The sequence below is a fragment of the Dermacentor variabilis genome, unplaced genomic scaffold, assembly GCF_050947875.1.
Source record: "Dermacentor variabilis isolate Ectoservices unplaced genomic scaffold, ASM5094787v1 scaffold_17, whole genome shotgun sequence".
Lineage (NCBI taxonomy): Eukaryota > Metazoa > Arthropoda > Arachnida > Ixodida > Ixodidae > Dermacentor > Dermacentor variabilis.
In genome coordinates this window covers 9,430,025-9,452,648 of record NW_027460335.1, presented here as the reverse complement: position 1 = coordinate 9,452,648, position 22,624 = coordinate 9,430,025, and the positions used below count along the sequence as shown (strand labels likewise).

The 22,624-nt window shown below is 47.0% G+C and overlaps 1 protein-coding gene across 1 annotated transcript in view; it reads right to left on the bottom strand.

The window, feature by feature from the left end:
• The window catches only part of LOC142568148 (uncharacterized), an 88,427-nt gene that overhangs the window by 19,584 nt on the left and 46,219 nt on the right, over positions 1–22,624 (bottom strand). The window contains exon 4 of the mRNA XM_075678226.1: positions 19,162–19,257. Coding sequence (XP_075534341.1) covers positions 19,189–19,257 — 69 coding nt within the window. The 3' untranslated portion in view covers positions 19,162–19,188. The remainder of the gene's footprint in view (positions 1–19,161; positions 19,258–22,624) is intronic.

The following is a 22,624-nucleotide window of genomic DNA, read 5'->3' as shown; positions in this document are numbered from 1 at the left end:
GTTGCTCAGTGGCTATGGTGTTGGGCTGCTGAGCACGAGGTCGCGGGATCCAATCCCGGCCGCGGCGGCCGCATTTCGATGGGGGCGAAAAACACCCGTGTACTTAGATTTAAGTGCACGTTAAAGAACCCCGGTTGGTCGAAATTTCCGGAGTCCGCCACTACGGCGTGCCTCTTAATCAGGAAGGGGATTTGGCACGTAAAACCTCTTTATTTAATTTACTTTTACCAATGTAAGAGAAGGCACACTCATTGCAAGCTATTCTGCATACCACTCCCGGTAATTTGTCGTCTGCTACGTGGTCTTTTACGCTAACGACTTGGTTCCGTAGCCTATTTCCTGGCACATGAGCAGCAGGCAAATCGTACTTTTAAAAGGCGCAAAACAACGCTTCGCTTACGCAGGGCACCTACGGGATGTCTACGTTTATCCAGAAAACTCTTTTCTTGGGGCTGATTCTTCAACACACTCGTTCCAATTTTCGCAATGAAAGCAGCAGGATAACTGTTTGCAGGTAGTTCCCAGTGCACAGTTTGTAGCTCCTGTTGCCTTGCTTTCTGACTGGAGCACATGCGTGTCGCGCGGGTCACGAGGAACGATAGCGCCGATGTCTTATGGGCTACCGGGTTGCACGATGGGAAGTCAAGATAGCGACCCGTATGTGTCGTCTTCCGGTAAACACAAAACGACCGGCTGTCGTCAGTAGCGCATATTAGCACGTCGAGGAAGGGCAGTTCAGTTTATGTTTGTACATCCATGAACTTTGTGGCTGGTTCTACAGCGTTGAGACGTTGCGAAAACCGGTTGGTGTCAGCCTTGCGCAGAATACAAAAGCAATCGTTGACGCAGCGTACGAAGGCTTTCGATGTGGGCGCGTAGTCAACAAGAACGTTTCCTTCTAGTGCCTCCATCACGAGATTCACTGTTGTTACCATTATAAACGCACCCAAGACACTCCCTTGTTTCAGATTGTAAATCTTTAAATTGATGACGAAGTATGTGTGGCCAAAACAGGATTCAAGGAACTCAGATTCCTCACGTGGATCAAGAGGGGTCCTGTCATCGAGGAAGTAGTCTTTTGATAAAGCTTCCTTGCAATCAGCTACAGCCAAGTTGGGTAGAACGCTCGTGTAAAAAGAGTTGATGTCGAACGAAACCATTACGTCGTCATGACTAAGTTTGAAGTTGCGCACTCTGTCGACGAACGCTGACGAGTTCGGAATATGGCTCTGGGTTTCGCCGACTAGCGGAATTATCACTTGGAGCAGGAAGCCTGAAAGGCTGTGGAGCGGAGACCTGGTGAAACCGACAATTTATTTATTTATTTATTTATTTATTTATTTCAAAATACTGCAGGCAGCAATGCTGCCCTAGCAGGAGAGGGTTACATCAAGTACAGTGACAAAGATTTCACAAAGTAATCTACATTTGCACAATCAACAACAGACGCTGGCAGACAATTCCACTCTTCAATTGTGAGCGGAAAAAAAGACTTCTGGAACATTTTCGTCCTCGCAAAGTACGGGCGGATAACATTCGAGTGATTAATTCTAGAAGACCTGTGTTGTGAGCGGGAAAGATAAGTTTCGCGCGGGAGACCGATTTTGTTCTGATATATCAAATAAAGCATTTTTAGTCTCGCAATCTTTCGGCGTACACAGAGGGGTTCCAGATTCAGTCGCTGCAACATGTCAGTAACAGATGATGTAGACCGATAGTCAGACACAATAAATCGGGCAGCCAGGCGCTGAATTCGTTCTACTTGTGCGATATCTTTAACGTAGTATGGGTCCCATACTGCGGAAGCGTACTCAAGGACTGGTCGAACCAAAGTGCGGTATGCCTCGAGTTTAACGCTTGACGGCGAGTCTTTTAGTTTCCTGCGCAAAAAGCAAAGTTTATTGAACGCTGTTGTACAAACGTTCTTCAAATGTTTGTCCCATTTTAAGTTGCTTGTGATAGTTAGTCCTAAATATTTCGCAGACGTTACTGATTGAACAGCTTTATTAGCAATGTGGTACGTATGAGACAGTGGCTCTTTCCTTGTGGTTATTGTCATGGCAACTGTTTTATCAAAATTTATTTGCATACCGTTTCGTTCGCACCAGTCCGCGAGTGTACAGAGGCTATTGTTCAGTAGTGTTTGGCAAGAGGAGCTCTTGACAACACTATACATCACGCAGTCATCAGCGAACAATTTTATTGTAACAGAGTTATCGATGTTAGAAGCAATGCCGTTTATATAAATTAAAGACAACAGAGGACCAAGCACTGAACCTTGTGGAACTCCAGACAATACCGGCAGATCAGCAGACCTAACACCCGCACACTCCACAAACTGTGAGCGATTACTCAGATAAGCCTGCAACCATAATATCAATCTCTCAGGAAGCCCAGCATCCCTTAATCTGTCAATGAGTAAAATGTGTGGCACGCGATCAAAAGCTTTTGACATGTCAAGAAAAACCGCATCTATCTGCCAACAATTATCTAGAGCTGAAGCAAAATCATGTATAACCGAAATTAATTGTGTAGTTGTTGAGACAGTCCTCCGGAAACCATGCTGATACTCAACGAAGAATTTTTTTGATTCAAGGTACTGAGATATATGGTGAGCTATTACATGCTCCAGCAATTTACAGCATGTGCTTATTAGAGAAATTGGTCTGTAGTTACGAGCTTCTAGCCTGTCTCTCGATTTAAATATGGGAACTACTCTTGCCGTGAGCCAATCTGCGGGTAAGGAGCATTGGTTGAGTGATGCGTTAAACAGAACAAAAAGGTAATGGGACACAATCTCTGAGTACCGTACAAGGAAGGTATTCGGTATGCCGTCAGCACCACTTGACTTTTTCACTTTTATATTTAAAAGAAGAGAAAGGATTCCTTCGCGACCAAGAACTAGGTCAGGCATTGAGTTTGCAATGGGCGGTGGGTCAGAGTATTGCGTTCGTAAATATTGAACATTTGGTCTTGTAAACGCTTGATGAAAAGTAGTGTTAAATTCATTTACAACAAGAGTAAGGTTTGTACACATGTTACCATTAATCTTTAGATAATTCACGCGCGGTTGGGAACCTGACAAGTAGCGCCAGAATTTCTCAGGAGATTCCTTCAAGAAAGCTGTAAGAGTTTGGCCATAAAATTTACTACGCGCAAGTTTCAATTTAGTAACCAGCTGTTCTTGAAGGGCGGTTAATGCTGACGTAGTTTTACCCTTCCTTTTTCGCTTAATACGCCGCTTTAGATGGATTATGTCCCGACTAATCCATGGGTTCCGACGCTTTGTAATCTTTCTGCGCAAAGGAACAAACCTGTCAATGCATGATGACACTAATTTCTTGAACTCGTTCCAAAGATGAGAAACATCGCCACCATGCTCAAAATCAAAAAGTGAGCAATGCATTGCATCTAGGACAGATTCATCATCTGCAGCAGAAAAGTCGTGAAAAGTTGCTACCGAGGAAGGTGCTTTTGTGCTATTGATTTTTAGGGTAACTTGAACAATCTTGTGGTCCGAGATGCCACCAGAAGTAATAACTGAGTAATCTTCAGGAAAATTTTTCAGAAAAACAAGGTCGAGAACCGATTGCACAGTTGCAGTGGTGCGAGTCGGAATAGTGACTATTTGTTTCATGTCATGAAAAAATGAAGAATCGAGAAGTAAGCGTGCGTTGTCTGCATCATCGGGCCCCGAGATAGCGAGTACATTCCAGTCTATGCCTGGCAAGTTGAAATCGCCAGTGAGCACCAGCTTGTGATTTGGTTTGAGCATGCGCTCTAGGTAAGCGGCCAGTGCTTCCAGGTATGACACATTGCTTTTTGGTGGCCGGTAAACCACGCCAAACAAGGTAGAAATATTTTTGTAATTGATTTTACACCAGACACTTTCATGGTTTCGAATGCCCTCAAGCTCGACACATTGTACTTCATTTTTGTTATTATAGCCACGCCCCCTCCTCGTCCTTCGCGATCGCGTCTTATTATTTTGTGGGAAGGCGGAATAATGTCGTAATCATTAATATTAGGTGTAAGCCACGTTTCAGTTACGGCAAGTATATGTGGGTTGCGAAGAAAAAGAAGGTCTTCAAGCTGATTAGACTTATGGGCAAGACTTCTTGCATTAAGCAAGATCATTCGGAGTTCTTTCGTTTCGGGTCAGTTAGATGTGCGTGTAGATCGAGGTTTATAAAGCGCGACAACCTGCGAGCTTACTTCATCCCATTCGTATATCTTGTCGTCTACACGTAGTCGGTCATAGTCCAGTGAAATTTTTCGCGCGTCATCTTTAAATTGCTTACCATACCGCCAAAGATGAGAACGCTTAGTCAGCGTAGCCTTACAGTAATCCTCACAGATCGATATACCTGTTTTCTTGAGCTTAAAGCAATTCTTCAATACAGACACTTTTTCATTGTAGTCAAAGAAATTAAGCAACACAGGTCTAGGTTTATCGCTGATTCTACCTATTCTGTGTATCCGTTCGACTGTGTTGGTGGTGACACCTAGTTTTGCACAAAATATGTCATCAAGAACCCGCTTTATCAAGTCACCAGCGCTCTCATTTCTTGGTTCTTCAAGGCCAAAAATTATAAGGTTCCTTCGTCGACTTCGGTTTTCAAAGTCATTTAACTTCTTCTGTTGATTGTGTAGAGTTTCTTTCAAAGAGTTGACCTCGGACCGTAACTGAGCCAGTTGTTCTGCGTGTTTTGCAATAACAGTTAGTACGTCGTTTAGTTTATCGAACCTATCATTCATAGTTTTTTCACGAGATGTTTGTGAAACAGAAACGCTGGTAATCGAGGCATGCAAGGTTTCTTGCATGTTTTTTAACATTAGCTCAATACCAGAAGGTCCGGGATTCACTTCTACATCCCCAGCCAGCAGTAGCAAAAGTACATTCCACGCTTCATCAATCAGTGACAAACATACAGAGGGGCACGGCAGGACAATAATGAACCTATTATCGCTACGAAGACATACAGATGAGCGTTGCACACCAACCTGTACAAAAAGGAGCAACGGATTCATCGTTGTGCTCACGAAGGTCCCGCCGTGCCCTCTGATGTGGTCCCCGTCGGCGTGGCTTATATATCCCAGTGGCGGAGCTGATGTCATGTCCGGATGGTCTGGCCTCGTCATGAAAGCCCGTCTTCCGTAGGTGAGCACGTGGTCTTGAGCGTCGGCGATCGTTGTCGTGTTATCCGATGAATTGCGAACTGGTATGGACGCAGCCCACAGTGTGACCTGTACAAAAAGGAGCAACGGATTCATCGTTGTGCTCACGAAGGTCCCGCCGTGCCCTCTGATGTGGTCCCCGTCGGCGTGGCTTATATATCCCAGTGGTGGCGCTGATGTCATGTCCGGATGGTCTGGCCTTGTCATGAAAGCCCGTCTTCCGTAGGTGGGCACGTGGTCTTGAGCGTCGGCGATCGTTGTCGTGTTATCCGATGAATTGCGAACTGGTATGGACGCAGTCCACAGTGTGACCTGTACAAAAAGGAGCAACGGATTCATCGTTGTGCTCACGAAGGTCCCGCCGTGCCCTCTGATGTGGTCCCCGTCGGCGTGGCTTATATATCCCAGTGGCGGCGCTGATGTCATGTCCGGATGGTCTGGCCTCGTCATGAAAGCCCGTCTTCCGTAGGTGAGCACGTGGTCTTGAGCGTCGGCGATCGTTGTCGTGTTATCTGATGAATTGCGAACTGGTATGGACGCAGTCCACAGTGTGACCTGTACAAAAAGGAGCAACGGATTCATCGTTGTGCTCACGAAGGTCCCGCCGTGCCCTCTGATGTGGTCCCCGTCGGCGTGGCTTATATATCCCAGTGGTGGCGCTGATGTCATGTCCGGATGGTCTGGCCTTGTCATGAAAGCCCGTCTTCCGTAGGTGGGCACGTGGTCTTGAGCGTCGGCGATCGTTGTCGTGTTATCCGATGAATTGCGAACTGGTATGGACGCAGTCCACAGTGTGACCTGTACAAAAAGGAGCAACGGATTCATCGTTGTGCTCACGAAGGTCCCGCCGTGCCCTCTGATGTGGTCCCCGTCGGCGTGGCTTATATATCCCAGTGGTGGCGCTGATGTCATGTCCGGATGGTCTGGCCTCGTCATGAAAGCCCGTCTTCCGTAGGTGGGCACGTGGTCTTGAGCGTCGGTGATCGTTGTCGTGTTATCCGATGAATTGCGAACTGGTATGGACGCAGTCCACAGTGTGACCTGTACAAAAAGGAGCAACGGATTCATCGTTGTGCTCACGAAGGTCCCGCCGTGCCCTCTGATGTGGTCCCCGTCGGCGTGGCTTATATATCCCAGTGGCGGCGCTGATGTCTTGTCCGGATGGTCTGGCCTCGTCATGAAAGCCCGTCTTCCGTAGGTGAGCACGTGGTCTTGAGCGTCGGCGATCGTTGTCGTGTTATCCGATGAATTGCGAACTGGTATGGACGCAGTCCACAGTGTGACCTGTACAAAAAGGAGCAACGGATTCATCGTTGTGCTCACGAAGGTCCCGCCGTGCCCTCTGATGTGGTCCCCGTCGGCGTGGCTTATATATCCCAGTGGCGGCGCTGATGTCGTGTCCGGATGGTCTGGCCTCGTCATGAAAGCCCGTCTTCCGTAGGTGAGCACGTGGTCTTGAGCGTCGGCGATCGTTGTCGTGTTATCCGATGAATTGCGAACTGGTATGGACGCAGCCCACAGTGTGACCTGTACAAAAAGGAGCAACGGATTCATCGTTGTGCTCACGAAGGTCCCGCCGTGCCCTCTGATGTGGCCCCCGTCGGCGTGGCTTATATATCCCAGTGGCGGCGCTGATGTCATGTCCGGATGGTCTGGCCTCGTCATGAAAGCCCGTCTTGCGTAGGTGAGCACGTGGTCTTGAGCGTCGGCGACCGTTGTCGTGTTATCCGATGAATTGCGAACTGGTATGGACGCAGTCCACAGTGTGACCTGTACAAAAAGGAGCAACGGATTCATCGTTGTGCTCACGAAGGTCCCGCCATGCCCTCTGATGTGGTCCCCGTCGGCGTGGCTTATATATCCCAGTGGCGGCGCTGATGTCATGTCCGGATGGTCTGGCCTCGTCATGAAAGCCCGTCTTCCGTAGGTGAGCACGTGGTCTTGAGCGTCGGCGATCGTTGTCGTGTTATCCGATGAATTGCGAACTGGTATGGACGCAGTCCACAGTGTGACCTGTACAAAAAGGAGCAACGGATTCATCGTTGTGCTCACGAAGGTCCCGCCGTGCCCTCACAAGTGAGCACCTGGCTTACGAATCATAGGGAGACCGTAAATTGCAGGAGCCAAACAGTTTGTATGCATTAAGTGATAATATAACTTCTTATGTTGAGGAGACACCACAGGTAAGGTGCTGGCAATAACACCACCAGGGGTGTGTCCTTAGCATAAGCAGTCGTTTTAGCGCTTATTGTGCACCAAAGGCTCCGTTCAGCAACACGGTTTCAATAAACTCAATGTTTTTCAAAGTCAGCGCTATTCTGGGCCCTTTTTTTGTTTTCACTATAGAATAAGGAGCGGGTCGTTTGAAAAAAGACAATCCTTTACATTGAGGTGAAATGTCGCCACCAGCTTCATCTTGAATTTCTGATCAAGATGTAACTTCCGGAGGCTCATCAGCTAGATTATGGAAGTATTTTCCTGTACACGTAAAGGAAATGCAGGCGAAAAAATTCACCGACAATAACAATACCCTCTATTTAATACAAAATTTGAACGCAGATGTAAAGGTGTTTCCATTTCGCAATATATTGAGGCATGGGACTGATAATCGCACCGACTGCCAGAGCCACGATGCGCGGCGCTACATATAGACCGGCCAAACTGTTGCTGCTTCCCCGCAACTGCAGTTTATGCGACCGTAACATTCACTATGAAACCCTTACGGCAAACGCTATGCCCGAAGGCAAGATTTCTGCTTCTCGTGTTTTCTTTGCCCAGGACGACCGCCGCCACCGCTGCCGCGGATGCGTGGACGTCAGCGCCGTCTGGCGGTGTTTCAAGGTGGTCTCCTCGGCTTTCTTCCTCGTGCTCTCTTTGTCTTTGGTACCATAAAGACTACAAACGCCGTAGCACGCCAACGCTCAACGCGGGAACTGGCGCTTAAGAACTGCGCTCTAAATTTTTGCAGTGTAGGTACGTTGCTGAACAGCCACAAGTGCTGGGCCAGCGCCCTGAGATGTGCGATGAAGGAACAATTTACGACGTGTTATGAAGCTGGCTATAGAAACAATGCATCAGATTTGTGCGACTTTCAATAATTACTGCCCATTATCCGGTGAAGCTGTTCGTTTTGAGTCGCTGCAATAACACTTTTAGTTGTACGTATCTAAATTATACGACCTAAATTATGGTGCTTGTATTGCTTCACTTAAAACCTTGGCCGCATATGACGCAGCCGATCCCCAATTACAAAAATAGTACAAAGGCAGCAATTCACAACACACCATTCAAATCACTAGAGCATTAGTGTTACGCTCCCATTTGCCTACTCCCGATTTTTTCTCACTGAATTTCAGTTGGTCACGTTTACATTCCTTCTAGGGTAGCAGCTTAAATTCTGCTTTTTCCGTGAAACGCACCTACAACGGTCCTTATCGCGTCTATACATAATTTACTGTCACAATTTAAAAAAATGTCGCAGTTTCCCTTGAAAGGTGAAACATTGATTTCCATAGCAAATGCATACAGAGCTACGCAAATGAAAGATGTAAATTTCTTTGGCCGTGTAAGTTTGCTAACATTCGCTTACTCTCTAAATTTACAAGCATGGTGCCGGCGTGCACAAGCAGAAATGAACACATCGCACTCGATGACTGCGGACACTCGTTGTCAAAATATACGCGTGAGAAAGCGCTGCAGCAGCAGCGAGCGAAGTGATCTTCGTGCTGTGTATCGCCTAGATGAAAACTGCGCGGTGAGAACGTAGCAAGCACAAAGGTATGAGCCGCCGTCGCCCCTAGACTGTGGCTCCAACTCAGATCGCTTTCAAAATGGGGCGCGTGCGGCCACACAATGCCCAGTTACAGCCGGAGTAGAACGCCGCCCGCTTCTCCTTTCCTCACCCGGCGCTTTGCGCTCACACGGACGACTACGCGTTTCCTCCCCGCTTACCAACCTAGCATGCAGAGATAGTGTTGCCAGATTTGGCTATATATATCCAAATTAGGCTGCAGAAAAAATCTTTGGTGTTGATTTTGGCGATTTGGATATGTGCCTATATTGGGGCTACTGAAGACCTGCGATTTGGCTTTGTTTGCGCTATAAGTGCCACCCTAATCAAAGCTCTAGAGGTGGGTCTTATCGAGTACAAATAAATCTCAAAGGCTTTTTTTTACTTATTTATTTAATACTGCTATCTTATTTAGAGACATGGCACAAGTGGGTTAGGTTACTTATGAACACAAAAATATCAACTTTCTTGGCAAGGCAAGTGTTCCTGAAACAGATTATTCGGGAATGAACGCGGAGAACCATCTGACTTTCTTCCTAATTCAAGAGTGTGGAAAAAAAAGAAACATAAAACAATGTATTATTGGGACGAAGAGAGCTATGTTGAATGGGTGAGTACGTCGGGTTATTGGCGCAGTAGGAGAGATCACTCAGATAAGCGCTACAGTGTAAGTCGATCCATGTACAATATTGTGCAGCATGATTACGCGATCGCATGTGCGACGAAATGACAATGGGTCCAGTGGTAAAGCGCGTTCCTGCGATGACGGTGAAAACATACGGTCGTAACGGCCATAGATAAATCTAGCAGCCTTTTTCTGAATGTATTCTAATTTGAAAATACCCTTTATGAAATGAGGCGACCACACTACAGAATCATACAAGAAAACAGGCCCAATTAGTGGTGTATAGGCTCTTACCTTGCGCTCCTTAGTTCGGTGTTTTAACGTTAGTTTTAGGCATCCTAGTTTTTGTGGTGCTTTAGAGCATATTACATTAATATGATCATGCCAACTAAAGTTAGTTGTGAAAGTAACTCTAGCTTTGGGCTATGCCGCCTCGCCCGACTTGGCAACACTGTGCGGAGATTGAGCCGCGATCATCGGCGCCCCTCGGGCGTGGTCACGCAATACGCATTTGCTGCCGGAAAGCAAGGTCGCCCTCCCCCCCTCCCCTCTCGTGCCTTTTGCGCATTAAAAAATCTTTGCACCGTAGGTGTGTTGATATCACTGGAATATCAGGACCATCAAGGTACACTTTACACCGACATAAGATGCCATCCTGCTGGTTAACCGTGCTCCCAGAGGTGTCGTTGGGAAATGGTGGCATGCACTCCAATTATTCACCGAAGTAGGCATGCCGACGCTCCTCTCCAGTTATGTTTTGGAACGGACTGGTGGAAAAGACGCACTCGCTGGATTGAGTACAGTAAGAGTCACAGTCAGCAGCATGCAAGCGCGACAAAAATCTCCGTCTTTATGCAGGCTCCTTGCCTAGATACGGCTGTATAGGAATAACACTCCAGGTGCAGGGCCCATCCAGTGTGTGTGCCTGTGGATCTTTAGGAGCCGAGCTCAGAAATGGCGTTTTGGCTAGAAGCTACCGTGTACTGTCATCGGAATACCGTAGGGACTCGTGTAAGGGCAGAATACGTGTAAAGCCGTATTTTGGGGCATCCAATTGGAGGCCCGAATAGGCTTGCGCAGGACCCAGGCAAAATGGGGAGTCTCATTTAAGCAAGTATATGAGTGGTTTCGCAATCACAGCAAAGTTCTTGCCAAACCAGCAAAATTATGAACACATCCGCACACAATTGAGAGAGGTTTATTAGTCATGGGCCCAATGAAGTCGATCGCGGCCCGAATTTTCCCTGGGCCCGGTATTATGCCGGCAACACCCACAATATGGCTCAGGATGCTAATGCGGCGACGGCGAATGAGGAGCTAATTCGGCCGATGTCGAGCATGGTGTAACTCGTCAAGAATTGTTAAGAGGCGTTCGAGGTGTGCATAGAACGTAGGCGACCGTAAGCATAGAACGTGCGAAAGCGCAATGACAACCTCTAACTAATCGAGGCAAGCATACCACTTGAGCCCATAAAGAAAGTCCATCATTCACTCGACCATGCCTTTCGGTAAGCACACCGAAAGGCATGACTTTGAACCGGTATAGCCCATAAAGAATTACAAAAGCCATTTGCTCAGTGTCACTGGGGTCTACATAATTTGCCAATATCCTGGCCGAAGGTCAATAGAAGAGAAGTAAACGGCTTGATGCATAATTTTAAGGGCACCATCAATTCGGATTGAATTCCTCCGTAATGTTGTTAAGTTTGCGATAGTCCAGACAAAACGCCCTGACGCGTCTTTCTTTTGATGCGAAAGCATAAAAAGAAGGATCCTTGTCAAGTTTGGTTGCACAGAATTGGACGGAAACACTGAACCATCGGTAACTGCAGGACTATGCGAGGAAAGTAACGTAGAGCGATACGAAGGTGCGACAGAAAGTATACACGTGTGCGTGCATAGCTGCGATAGTATTTCGTTCGCGCGCATGGATGTTGATTGCCGAAGTTTGTGGAGATTATTGATTTTAGTGCATTATGAGCCTGTTGACTCAGCAAGTGCAAAATATACGACTTGGCATGCAAGTAAATTGTGGGGCAGAAGCGCACCAACTCGCTTACGAATATCTGCATTGTGGTACGTGCGATAAAAAATCACATAGTTCAGCAGTGAATTCTACTTTTACACTTTCCTGAGTTTTTTGCGCGCGTGGTTAACTGCGCTTTACAATATGTTCAAAAAGGCATTTCCAACTCTGCATATCCTAATCCTATTTTGTGCATTGCATATGTGAATAAATATATTCCTAAGTCCCTGCATTACTCTGCTATAAAAACAAATACTGCATAGCCACTGCTACTGGACATCCAATAATAAAGTATAATACAATATATCAAAGTACATCACATACACCTGCGAGCTCCTTCCTTCCAAGTTTCCCTTAGACTCGAAGGTGTTTCCGTAATCGGCGATGCCATTTTACTGATGAAAAACACACAACTGCAAATTAACCTAAGAAAAACGCCAGAAGCGATACACGCATCGTCAGCAAAACACAGCGCAGTAGAAGCTAGGCCTATCCGCGTGCGTTTCGTATGAGGGTCCTCTAATTACTACGGGGCTTTAGCGGCGCACGGAGGCGAAAAGGCTTAAACAGAGCAATACGTGTAATGATTCAAGTTTACGTAGCGACGTCGCACCGTTCACGATAACAGTCAACCGAATTCACACACGCGCACACACTACGCTCGATGTAGGTGTGCCGAGAGATTAGATCGTGCTGGCAGCCTGAACACGATCGAGGAGACTCGCTAACACAATTCATACCGCCGATTCAGAATGTCACGGCAGTTGCACTGGCTCGTAGCACTGAGCCACAAAGCACAACAGTGGTCGTGTAACCGCTACACGACAGACACACTACGCGGCAAGAAGAATGTTGGCGCACTCGTTTACAGGATGTTGTTTAGCTGCCATGACGGTCGCACGTTTCAGCGACGTTATGTAGAAAATTTTCGGTACAAGCGACTGCCAGCCTTTTTTACACGAATTATTCGTTCAAAGTAACCGCTATGTGTATGCAGCACACTTAGAAGCAAAGGAATTCACAGAGCAAAAGGGATTAAGCGCAAGCATCACCAAGGCTCGCGCGGTGATTGAGCGCAAACGAACGAAAGGTAAACATGCGGAATTGAGGCGGTCAAGCACTCATTCCGCTCTCTTGAGCGTTTTTCTTTCAGCGCTCATTTGAAGTTAAATGACTAGATTTAGCAGTTCGTGCCTTTCCTTCGTTTTTCCCCACATTCAGGCACCAGTAGGTTTTATTTGCGCGCGTGTGCCGATACTTTTTCACCGCACGAATGCCGCGACGCCGCGGTTTAGCTCGGGCGCCGTCTGCTACACGAACTTCCTAGGTGGCGCGCGCGGCAGATGTCGCTACCTTATTATAGAGGTACCTTAGCGACGCCACGTCACGAGCACCTCTGTGGAGCAGAGCGTGCGAAAGTGTGTTGGGTGAGAGAAAAGCGCATCGCACTGACGCCACGTCACCAACGTGCCTCGACGCAGCAGATACAGCGACGCGACGCTGTAGGGCGAGATTAGTTGTCAGCAAAATTTCGCGTGGCGCGCGCGTGTGCTTGCGGCCGTCTCGCTCTCGGAAGCAGATGCGCGGTCCCTATAGCTTTGTCTAGCCCCCAGAGCGGGTTAGACACCTGTTGGCCTTTGCGGCCGCAGCTGCTTACTCGATCTTTCGTCGCAGACAACTTCAGTGGCTTGCAACGTTAGCACCACAAGCTAATCCTGCTTGCAGGCTCATGTAGCACGGATCGCTCTCAGATCTTACTCATATTGAACGCAAATAACGCCGGAAACAGCAGAAGAGAACACAAAAACGACGCGAGCGGTAACTTTCAACTGGTTTATTAACGGCAACCCGTGGCAATATATAGACGAATGGAACGTGCGCAGAACGCAGCAACGAGAACACTCAGCAGCCTATCGAGGTAGCAAATTATCAATAAAGTATATCTCCGATTGAAACAACCTAATAGAAATATCACTAACACAGCCTTGGCCACTCTTTCTTATGTGATCTGTCGCCATCAGCTCGCGTGCAGTCTGACCCTGGCTTCTCCCTAGAGTATTTATCTGCTGAAAAGTGGTTCACAGGGGCAGGCATTGCAGTGCACAATTGACGGAGTACTACTGAAACCACATGGTTTGGTCATCTTCTTAGAGCATCGAACGGCCCGACGACTGGTCCGGGACAAGAAAATGAGGCGATTGTGCAGGGCAACGCAAGCATACCAGAAGATGGGATCTCCCTGATCTGGAAAGGACCGAAGTACAGCGTCGAAGATCAACTTCCTGCCCGTGAACTGGATGCTCATAACAGGCGGGTGGCGAAGAAGGCTCCGTAGGATTACCATAACAGGTGCCTGTTGGGAGGTCTTGCCTATTATGCGAAGCATATTAACGTAGGTTTCGGGCCTTCGCGCGACGCCCGGCGGTGGCCACCATTGACCCTGAAGTGGGGTCACGTGACATGACGTCACATGATGACGTCACACAGGCTGCAGATGGCGCCTCATATCGCGCCGTCGGTCGCCTCCCGGCAGTGGCCACCATGGACCCTGAAGTGACATCACATGATGTGACGTCACGTGATGACGTCACACCGGCTGCAGATGGGGCCTCATATCGCGCCGTCGGACGTCGCCCGGCGGAGGCCTCCACGCTTCGGTTCGCGCTGTCGCGCGCGACGCGGCGGCGGCGCCACCATCACTGCATCACGTGATATGTGACGTCACGCCAGGGATGAAGCGGCGCGCGCCCGCCGTCGCGTCAGTCTCTGTGCCCGCAACCGCGCCAGCGTCTTTGCGCCGGGCGTGTATGCGGTCAAGATGCCTCCAAACGCTAAGGATACGCTAAGGTTAAGCCCAGTGGATGCGAAGCAACCACTGGGCTTAACCTTGATAAGCCTCCAATTTTCTTAGCAGGAGTGTCTAGAAACGGACTTCCACTAAAACAGCATCCGCCATACATAGGGCTCTGACATTTTTTAAAGGAAACGAGGTTGTCATTTTAGAAGCAGACAAGGAGAGGGGATTCGTGTGCTCCCGAAGGGTATGTTAGGTGTTAAAACCACTGAGGCACTGAAGATGAATCTTAATCTTATTATAAACTCTGAAACCAGAGTAAAAAGCAGGATTGTAAGAATGTGTAAGTCCCTTTATCAGCACACTAGCTGGGGACATTAGTAGAGTTTCGGGCGCTGAGCAAAATGTTTTCTTTAGTGCGAAGACACATAAGGCCGGCATTCCATTCAGGACAATAGTTCGCAAGCGTGGAATGTGGAAGGTTCAAGTTAGCCGCTTGAATTTAAAGAGTTTGAGGACGCTTGTTATCCGACACCTTAAGTACAAAAAGCTCTGACGAGGTGGTTGATTTTCTAAGGGCTAACCAGAAAATTGGTCCGGCTTTTTCAGTAGATCTGGAAGATCTTTTCTGCTCCGTTCCTCGTAAAGACCACTTTGTTGCTGTGAAGAAATGTATTGAAACAAATCGCATTGTTCTCTTCCATATCGCAGCTGGTATCTCGGTGGAAGATATTTTGTCGCTTTTAGAAACCTATCTCAATAGCACTTTTATCACGTTTGACGAACGCTTCTTTCTGGAGAAACGCGGCATCTGCATTGGCACGTGCACTGCGCCGCTTCTGTGCGATACTTTTTAGCTACCATAGACACAGCGCTTGACGAGGAATTTGGGAGTGCGTTTTTAAACATTTTGAAAGATTTTAGATATGTGCATGACTTTTTCATTGCTTTTAACGGGCAAGGCAGAATAATTACTTGTGACAAGCTTTCTAGCCATCTTTAGACAACTCGGTAAAGGGCTTTCATTTAGTCACGACCTTCCACTCGAAACTTCCCTGCATTTTTTAGACCTAAGCATTTAGAACAAAGTATTTTAGACCTAAGTCAAAGATTGCCAAACAAGGAGTAGCGATGCTCTGTATAAAATCGGCTCTCCGCAAGTCCTGTGTATACAGGATGCAGCTTGCTTTCGACAATCAGATTTTCCGTCTTCAGACCGCAGGGTTCGCTGACTCGATGGTAACCCCAGTAGTGAAAACCTTCCCGCAGAAGGTAGAAGGATCTAGGAGCAAAGCAAGGGTGAGCATGAGTACTGTGGCCGTAAGACCTGAAATGGTACCGTATGTTCACAGGGTCACTCACAAGATAAGGAAGGTGGCAAGGCAGCGTTGGAGTACTCCTTGTCTTTTCAGCCCCATTTAAGCTGGTGCGGCTCTGCCCTGGCACCTCCTGTGATCCTAAAGGAAAGCAAGGCTGTGGCAAGAACGAAACCAAGCTGTATGCAAAATGCAATGAAGGAGTTATGTGCGAAATTCCCCTGGCGTGTGGCAAGTCTTACATAGTGTAGACGGGACGGTCCCTGAATGATCAAGCCAGTGAACATGAGCAAAAGTTAACGAAAGATGAATTGGCGCCCTTGCCTGCGCGCGATGATTCCTTCCCCTGTGAACCACTTTTCAAGGCGAGAAAGATTTTGGAGAGAAGGCAGGGCCACACTGCATGGGAACTGATGGATGTACATGACATAAAAAAGAACGGCCAAGACTGTGACACCTCCATTACGTCGTTTATATGGGAGATGGAGTTTATAGATAATTGGTTGCCCCAATAGGCTGATGAGTATTGTTGTTGCTGCGTTCTGCGCATGTTCTGTTCGTATTTACGTTCGTACCAGTTGAATGTTGCCGCCCGTGTCGTTTATGCGCTCTCTTCGGCTGTCCCCGTCTTTACTTCCAGCCAATATGATCTGCAGTACATACTAACTAGGCCAAACTGAAGTTTCTTTGCAGATCTTACTCGCATAGCAAAACTCAAAGGACGGCTTTGCAGCGTTCAATTGGACGCTAATACTTTCGCAATCACAACTCATAAGAATGGCTTAGGTGGCCTCAAACTTTCTTTTTCACCAAAACGAGAGAAGACGCCTAGGAGTGCTGGTTTGCTTGCTAATATCCTTGTCAAGGAGTTCTTGACTTGCTGCTGGAATACGCTTGACTCCGACACCAACACACGAATGGGGCTTCGAAGAACAGTGCTCACATTGCATATGTGAATGCTATGCGCGACAATGGACTCTTTATCCAAAGGCCAATTACCGAAGTATTAAATGTCTCGATACCACTCGAGAATACGTCGAGGCGCTGCAGCGTGCTGAGGCAGAAGATCGTTGGCGATCATACTGTGGATTTTCCAGCTGCCCCAATTAGTCGGTATTGTAGCACAGGCAGCAACCAGTGCAAAAGCTCTTACGTGAAAGTCTTGGCTCATGGTTCATGAACCCTATATTTGCAAGTGGAAGATAGCTTTTGTCAACCGTTATGCTAAGGACCAGTTAGGGTGAAGTGACACCATGCGTGAGCTGGGCCTCAGTAAGAGGCGTCACATAGTCGTCGCTGTACGGAAAAGCTCGCAAACAGAAGAATTCAAAATACGTATACGTTTTAGATGGTTGGTGAACCTAATTTCTGTAATGTAAGCTAAACGGAGGAGATGGGCAACGGGGTTCACAGAGGCGACGATGTCCAAGGCGAAGGCAATCTATCAACCAGCGAGGGAATCAGTTAGAGTGGGATTGGCAGAAAGAAAATCAAGTGCGAGCATCAGGCCTTGAAGGCGAATGGGAATGGCCGTAAAAATAACAACTGTAAATAACAACTGATGTCCCTAGAACACCGAAAATCCCACTATGTTGAACGAGTAAGACTCGGGTCGTAGGAGGTGTAAGGATCTTGTTTACGCAACAACGAAACCTGGCACTAATAAAAAAGACGTGCTCCCCAGATGTGTCCCCCAGTCCTGAGACATGGACGCTGTCCTTGTGGGTTTCAAGATTATTCTCGTATGTACGAAATGGACATTGGAAACCAATTTGAGACAAGGTGGACAGTGCAGCTCCACTTACAAAAACTGCACAGTTTAGAATTTCGCGAGAATGACGAATGAACGGCGGAGAGCAGCGGCGTGTCGGTGATCAAGATGGATGGCTATGCAGCGGATGTGGCCACGCATAACGGCTTTCTTGCTGAGGGGCTTTGGACGCAGAGAATTTGGTGCGAGGGGGATAGCAGTGGGCATTTTAAAAACGAGCAGAGTAAGTGTGAAATGGCCAAGGCAACTGAGAAATCCACTAACTACGGTAGTAGCACGCAATGTGTCCAGCACGGTTGCAGTGAAAACCGATAAGTTCATCAATGACTGTTCTTTATTCAAAGGGGTTTCTCCAACGAGGAAGACAGTAACTCCGCAACAAGGCCTGTCCGTGGAGGCAAGGATGGCGCAGGTGTGTTCGAGGCACTCAAAGTAGAGAAGAAGCCCAGGTTCACAAATTCCTTGGGAACAACGGCGTGTATCAATAAAACAGTAGCCGTAGAGGTGTGAGATAGCCTGCGTTTACAAGAAGCTGGATTTGCGGTCTCGAGTTCTCGGCGCACGATGTTCATCACATTGTCTGGTGTGGATGGTTGACAAGGAGTTGCCTCGCTGGCCGAGGCTGCAGCGGCAGCCTCGGCCAGCGAGTAAAAGAGTCTAGGGTAAGAGATATTTCTCTTACTCTAGACAGCGGCACACACTCATCGCATTATCAAAGGTGGTCACATTGGTGAAGATGAGCAGATTGAATGCGTCATCCACAATGCCCTTCACAACATGAGCAATCTTGTCAGCCTCGGACGTCTATTAGCCTCGGACATAAAAGCAAAGAGGCCCAGTATGTACAAGTAAGGTACAGTTAACGCCTTGGTACATACGACCAGTTGTTTCCTGGCGGCAGGCTATCGACCAAGCGGTTTTGTGAAAAGGTCGCTCAGCTGCTGCTGGATCCCGCGGGTGGGGTCGGCCTCGTAGGTCCGAAGCCACGCGCGAATGGTCGCGATGAGGTAAACTATGACGTTTGTCAGCATTATAGTTGCATATTAGCCATTATGTTCGCTGACATGCAGGTACAGGCTGAGCCAATCATCGATGTCGATGCTATTCGTCCTGAAAACTGTCCCGAGGTAGGGGGAACGTGAAGCGATAAACTGGGTGGTTGTCGGAGGCGTAGCCGGAGGCGTAGCCGGAGGCGACGTGTCATCACCTGGCGGCATGGAGGTAGACCGGAGATGAAGTCAGCTGGGAGGCTCCATCATCAGAAAAGTACCGTAGCACCACCACCAAACAATATTTCCGTGGAAAAAGTATAGGCAAACCATTTTTAGGGTATATTTACTACCGTTGTAAGCACTGACGAAGATAGGGTCCAGCCTAGATCAAGCAAGGCACGTCGTCGTCATGAGGTCACGCAGCGGCCGCCTATGGTTATGTCTCACTAAATCCAAGGGTGAACATCGTCTTGAGGAGCATATCGCAATATGAACAGTGCTAAGGGCGGCAAGCCACGAGATTTGGTAGTAAGAAAAGGAATGAACAGAATAACGGTAGAAAAAAGATCAGCGAATCACAGAAATCAACAATCCAACGAAGCGTAACATTTAGCAGCAAGCGTGCTGGGTTTACTTGCTAGGGAAGTCGGAAGAAAAAGCGTACATTACCTCCATTTGTTTTTACCGTTCCAATAACTAAGCAGCTATCTTGAGCGGCAAAAAGCGTGTAGGTTCCACTTTTAGTGCGATCTCTTCGTTGCCCATCTGTAACGAAAAGGTATGTTAGTACCAGGTTTCTGCAAGGCAAAGTCTACAATTCTTGTTTATTTTTCTGCTATAGCCTTATGCAGACCGATTATGGTTGGTGATGTGTACTCGGCGCCTTTACAAGGGCTGATTCCAAAGCAGTGAAAAAAGAAAGCTTTCGTTCGGGATCCTGACATCTTTCCAAAAAATCAATAGTATTCATTTATACTCTGTCTCGTAATCTGCAAGCGGTGCAACGAATGTTGCAGTTCATGTTATCACCTTTCTTCCACTATCTCAGAAGCTGTGTCGCCGAGAAGAAACTAAAACATACGCTATCAGAGTTAGATGCGACAAAGTATTTCTTGTGCAAGGGATTCTATGCCTCACATTTTTTTTGGTTGCCCTAGCTCATTAGAATAATGACCAAGCACCTAGCTGCTTTAGGTAGCTGCACTAGGTTTGTGAGATTATCTTCAATTTCGAAGTTTTCTTACACGTTTTTCAAATCTCAGTTGCTGTAAAAGTTCTAAGTAGTGCTGCACGTGGAGTGGTAGTTGCTTTTCAAGATCATTGAAGCAGTTTTAAGGTCCGTGCATAAGGACTTTCTTAAGCTCAGACACTTAAACTTATCTGATGTCCTACATCTGATGTCCCGAGCAAAATAACACCTCTCTGTACGAGATTCCAATGAATTTATTTTCCCTGTGCATTTGTAGTATCGATAAATAGGGCACTTGTCAGCTGCGTATTTTGTAACCGTTTACGCTAGCTGGATTAATCACTCTGACATTGCTTTTGGTATTGTGATTGTTCGTGCTATCTACCTTCTTTTCCAAATACTACCTATTTACGGCGCAGCCGCCTTTGTGGCTATGTGCCGTGGTGAAGCTCAAACTCATCAGCGCCTCCTTCGTCATAACACAAGGCCTCCTGTGTGCCGGCAACCGTTTCTATGTTCACGGAGGAATATCTCCGCGCAGAAACACCGCCATCTTGTCAATGACATTTACTATACGATGCACTGCATAATACAATGTTCGTTGACTGCAGTTTTGTCGCTTCTGGCCTCCGAAATACGACGATCTTGAGCACCAAGCCTTGCACTACATGCTGACTTCTGTCGTTGTCTAAAATCTGAACCTCCACATAGGCTAGTCGTATGGAATAACTGTCATGTTCGAGGAAGTTGTACTTTCCGTTATTTTTTTCCTTTATAGATGTAGGTGCGCGTGTTCAAAGCAATCCGCTTAAATAGAAACGTCACTGATATTGTGAATGTATTGCAGGAAGTTGCACAGGATTTAAAAAAAAACATAATGGCTAAGTTAGTGATCAGTGTGCTCGACTCCCAAATACACATTACTTCAGTGGCATCGGTTTCACTGCCATTAAAAGCGGTTGTAAAAAACATTTTTTCATACTATGCTGCTTGCGAAGTTGAAGATGAAGGAGTTATCTTCAACAACACATAAACATGAATCTTCCTTCTGTGTCGTAGGAAAACGGTCGTCGTTAGCGTAAGAGAGCGCACGCAGAGACGGACGGACGAATGGGTAAACAAGGCGAACTGAACTTAGAGCATTGTATGTTATAGTAGTAAAAAAAGCAATCTTTGGTTAGCATGGTCACAGCCAGCCGCGTCATGGTATAAAATGATTTATAAGGTAATCTTAGAGGCACAGACGAGGCCGTACGGGAACAACGATTCCCACGCGCCATCTGCAGTTGATTTACTCCGCTGTAAGTCTGCTAGGCGACACTGAGGTTATTTGTTTTTAGTATATTTGCTATACGGTGAAGCACGTGCCTCATGGCGAGCGCCATACACAGTACTTTGAGTGGGCTGCTACGAGCATCGCTGGATATGCACGCAGCTCCTCTTCGTTTTAATTTCACAGAAATCCTGCCACATTTCAAAGAGTATAGGTATTTTTGGGACCCATGTTAGAAACGCGGTTTGGCCTAACGAAAAACGCCCACACGGTTCAACATCTTGCTGCGAAATTTGTACTTCAGCAAGCCGCATCATTCATATTCCTGAGTAACTGTTCCTAGAGAAGTTAACAGATCTGCGTCAATCTCTGCGTCACTATGAGAAATGGGAGTCAAGATATCACGGTGACTTAAAGTCCTTTAAAACCCACAACTTAAGCTCCAAGATTACGGAGAATACCTAATAGCATAAGTATCAATTAAAAAGCAACAACAAATAAACTCACTCCATGCATTGAAGATTACTGTTGATACACCATATCTTGCCTTTACATACCAGTCAAGATCTCTGTAACGCTAACGAGATACATTCATGAAGTCTGGAAGGTTTTTACGTGCTAGGTAATACTGTGCGGTAAGCTATAAACGAAGATCACTGGGTTCAAAGAATGCGCGAAAAAGCATTCAGGAACGATGAAGCATGGGACACAAATTATCAGAATAGTGGTTTACTTTCTGAGAAATTAACTCTCATATAACGACAAGGTTCAAGGTATTAAGAAAAAATTATGGCAGAACTCATCTCATGATTACTGTCGTGGTAATGCGACTATCATTGGAGCAATATAGCGGCAGATTCCCTCTTTCTGTTTCTGCAGTGACGTTTATTTAACACGTCAAGTGCCAAGTAGGAGACTTGGGTTCATTCGGTTAAATGCCGCATACTCCGATAACTTTGCACTTTGCTATGGTATTCGCTTGCCAAGGACACCCAATAGTATGACGACATAAGTACGACTGCAAGAGGCCCACGCAGTGATGATGAAAAAACGAAAAAAAATGATACCGATTGGACGAGAAAGGCAGTATAACGAAGACGGCATGACCACAATGAGAGGCCACTTCTTAAGTAATGACGAAGGTCTAACGACAACAGCTTGCCGACCACGATAACACGACAATGAAATGATTGTGACGATGATGGCGAGATAACGATGATAGGATTAAAACGGGATGAAGAAGCGCTAATAACGACGATAGCATGACCGAGGCGGCATGACAACGATTTTATAACAACGGATGCATTAAAGCGTCTGCGTGACACCGATGCAATGACAACGATAACATGACAACGGCGAGATAATTAGAATTGAATGACGATAGAGTAATTAAGATAGAGGGGCGAACAAGGAATAACGCCGATGGATCGACGAAGTTGGTGTGACGACGACGGGATGAAGACAATTGGATGACGTCACTGATGTTATGACAATCATGAAACGAAACCATGACCGGGCATTGTGCGGCTCAATTCCTCCTCCGGCACATAATGCAGACACAGAAGCGTGTGGATGTGCGTATGCCCGAGCTGGGATTCCACACGTCAAAGTAATCCATAACACTATATGGCTTGAACGGTGACACGGTTTTGCCCTTCAGAATATTCAGA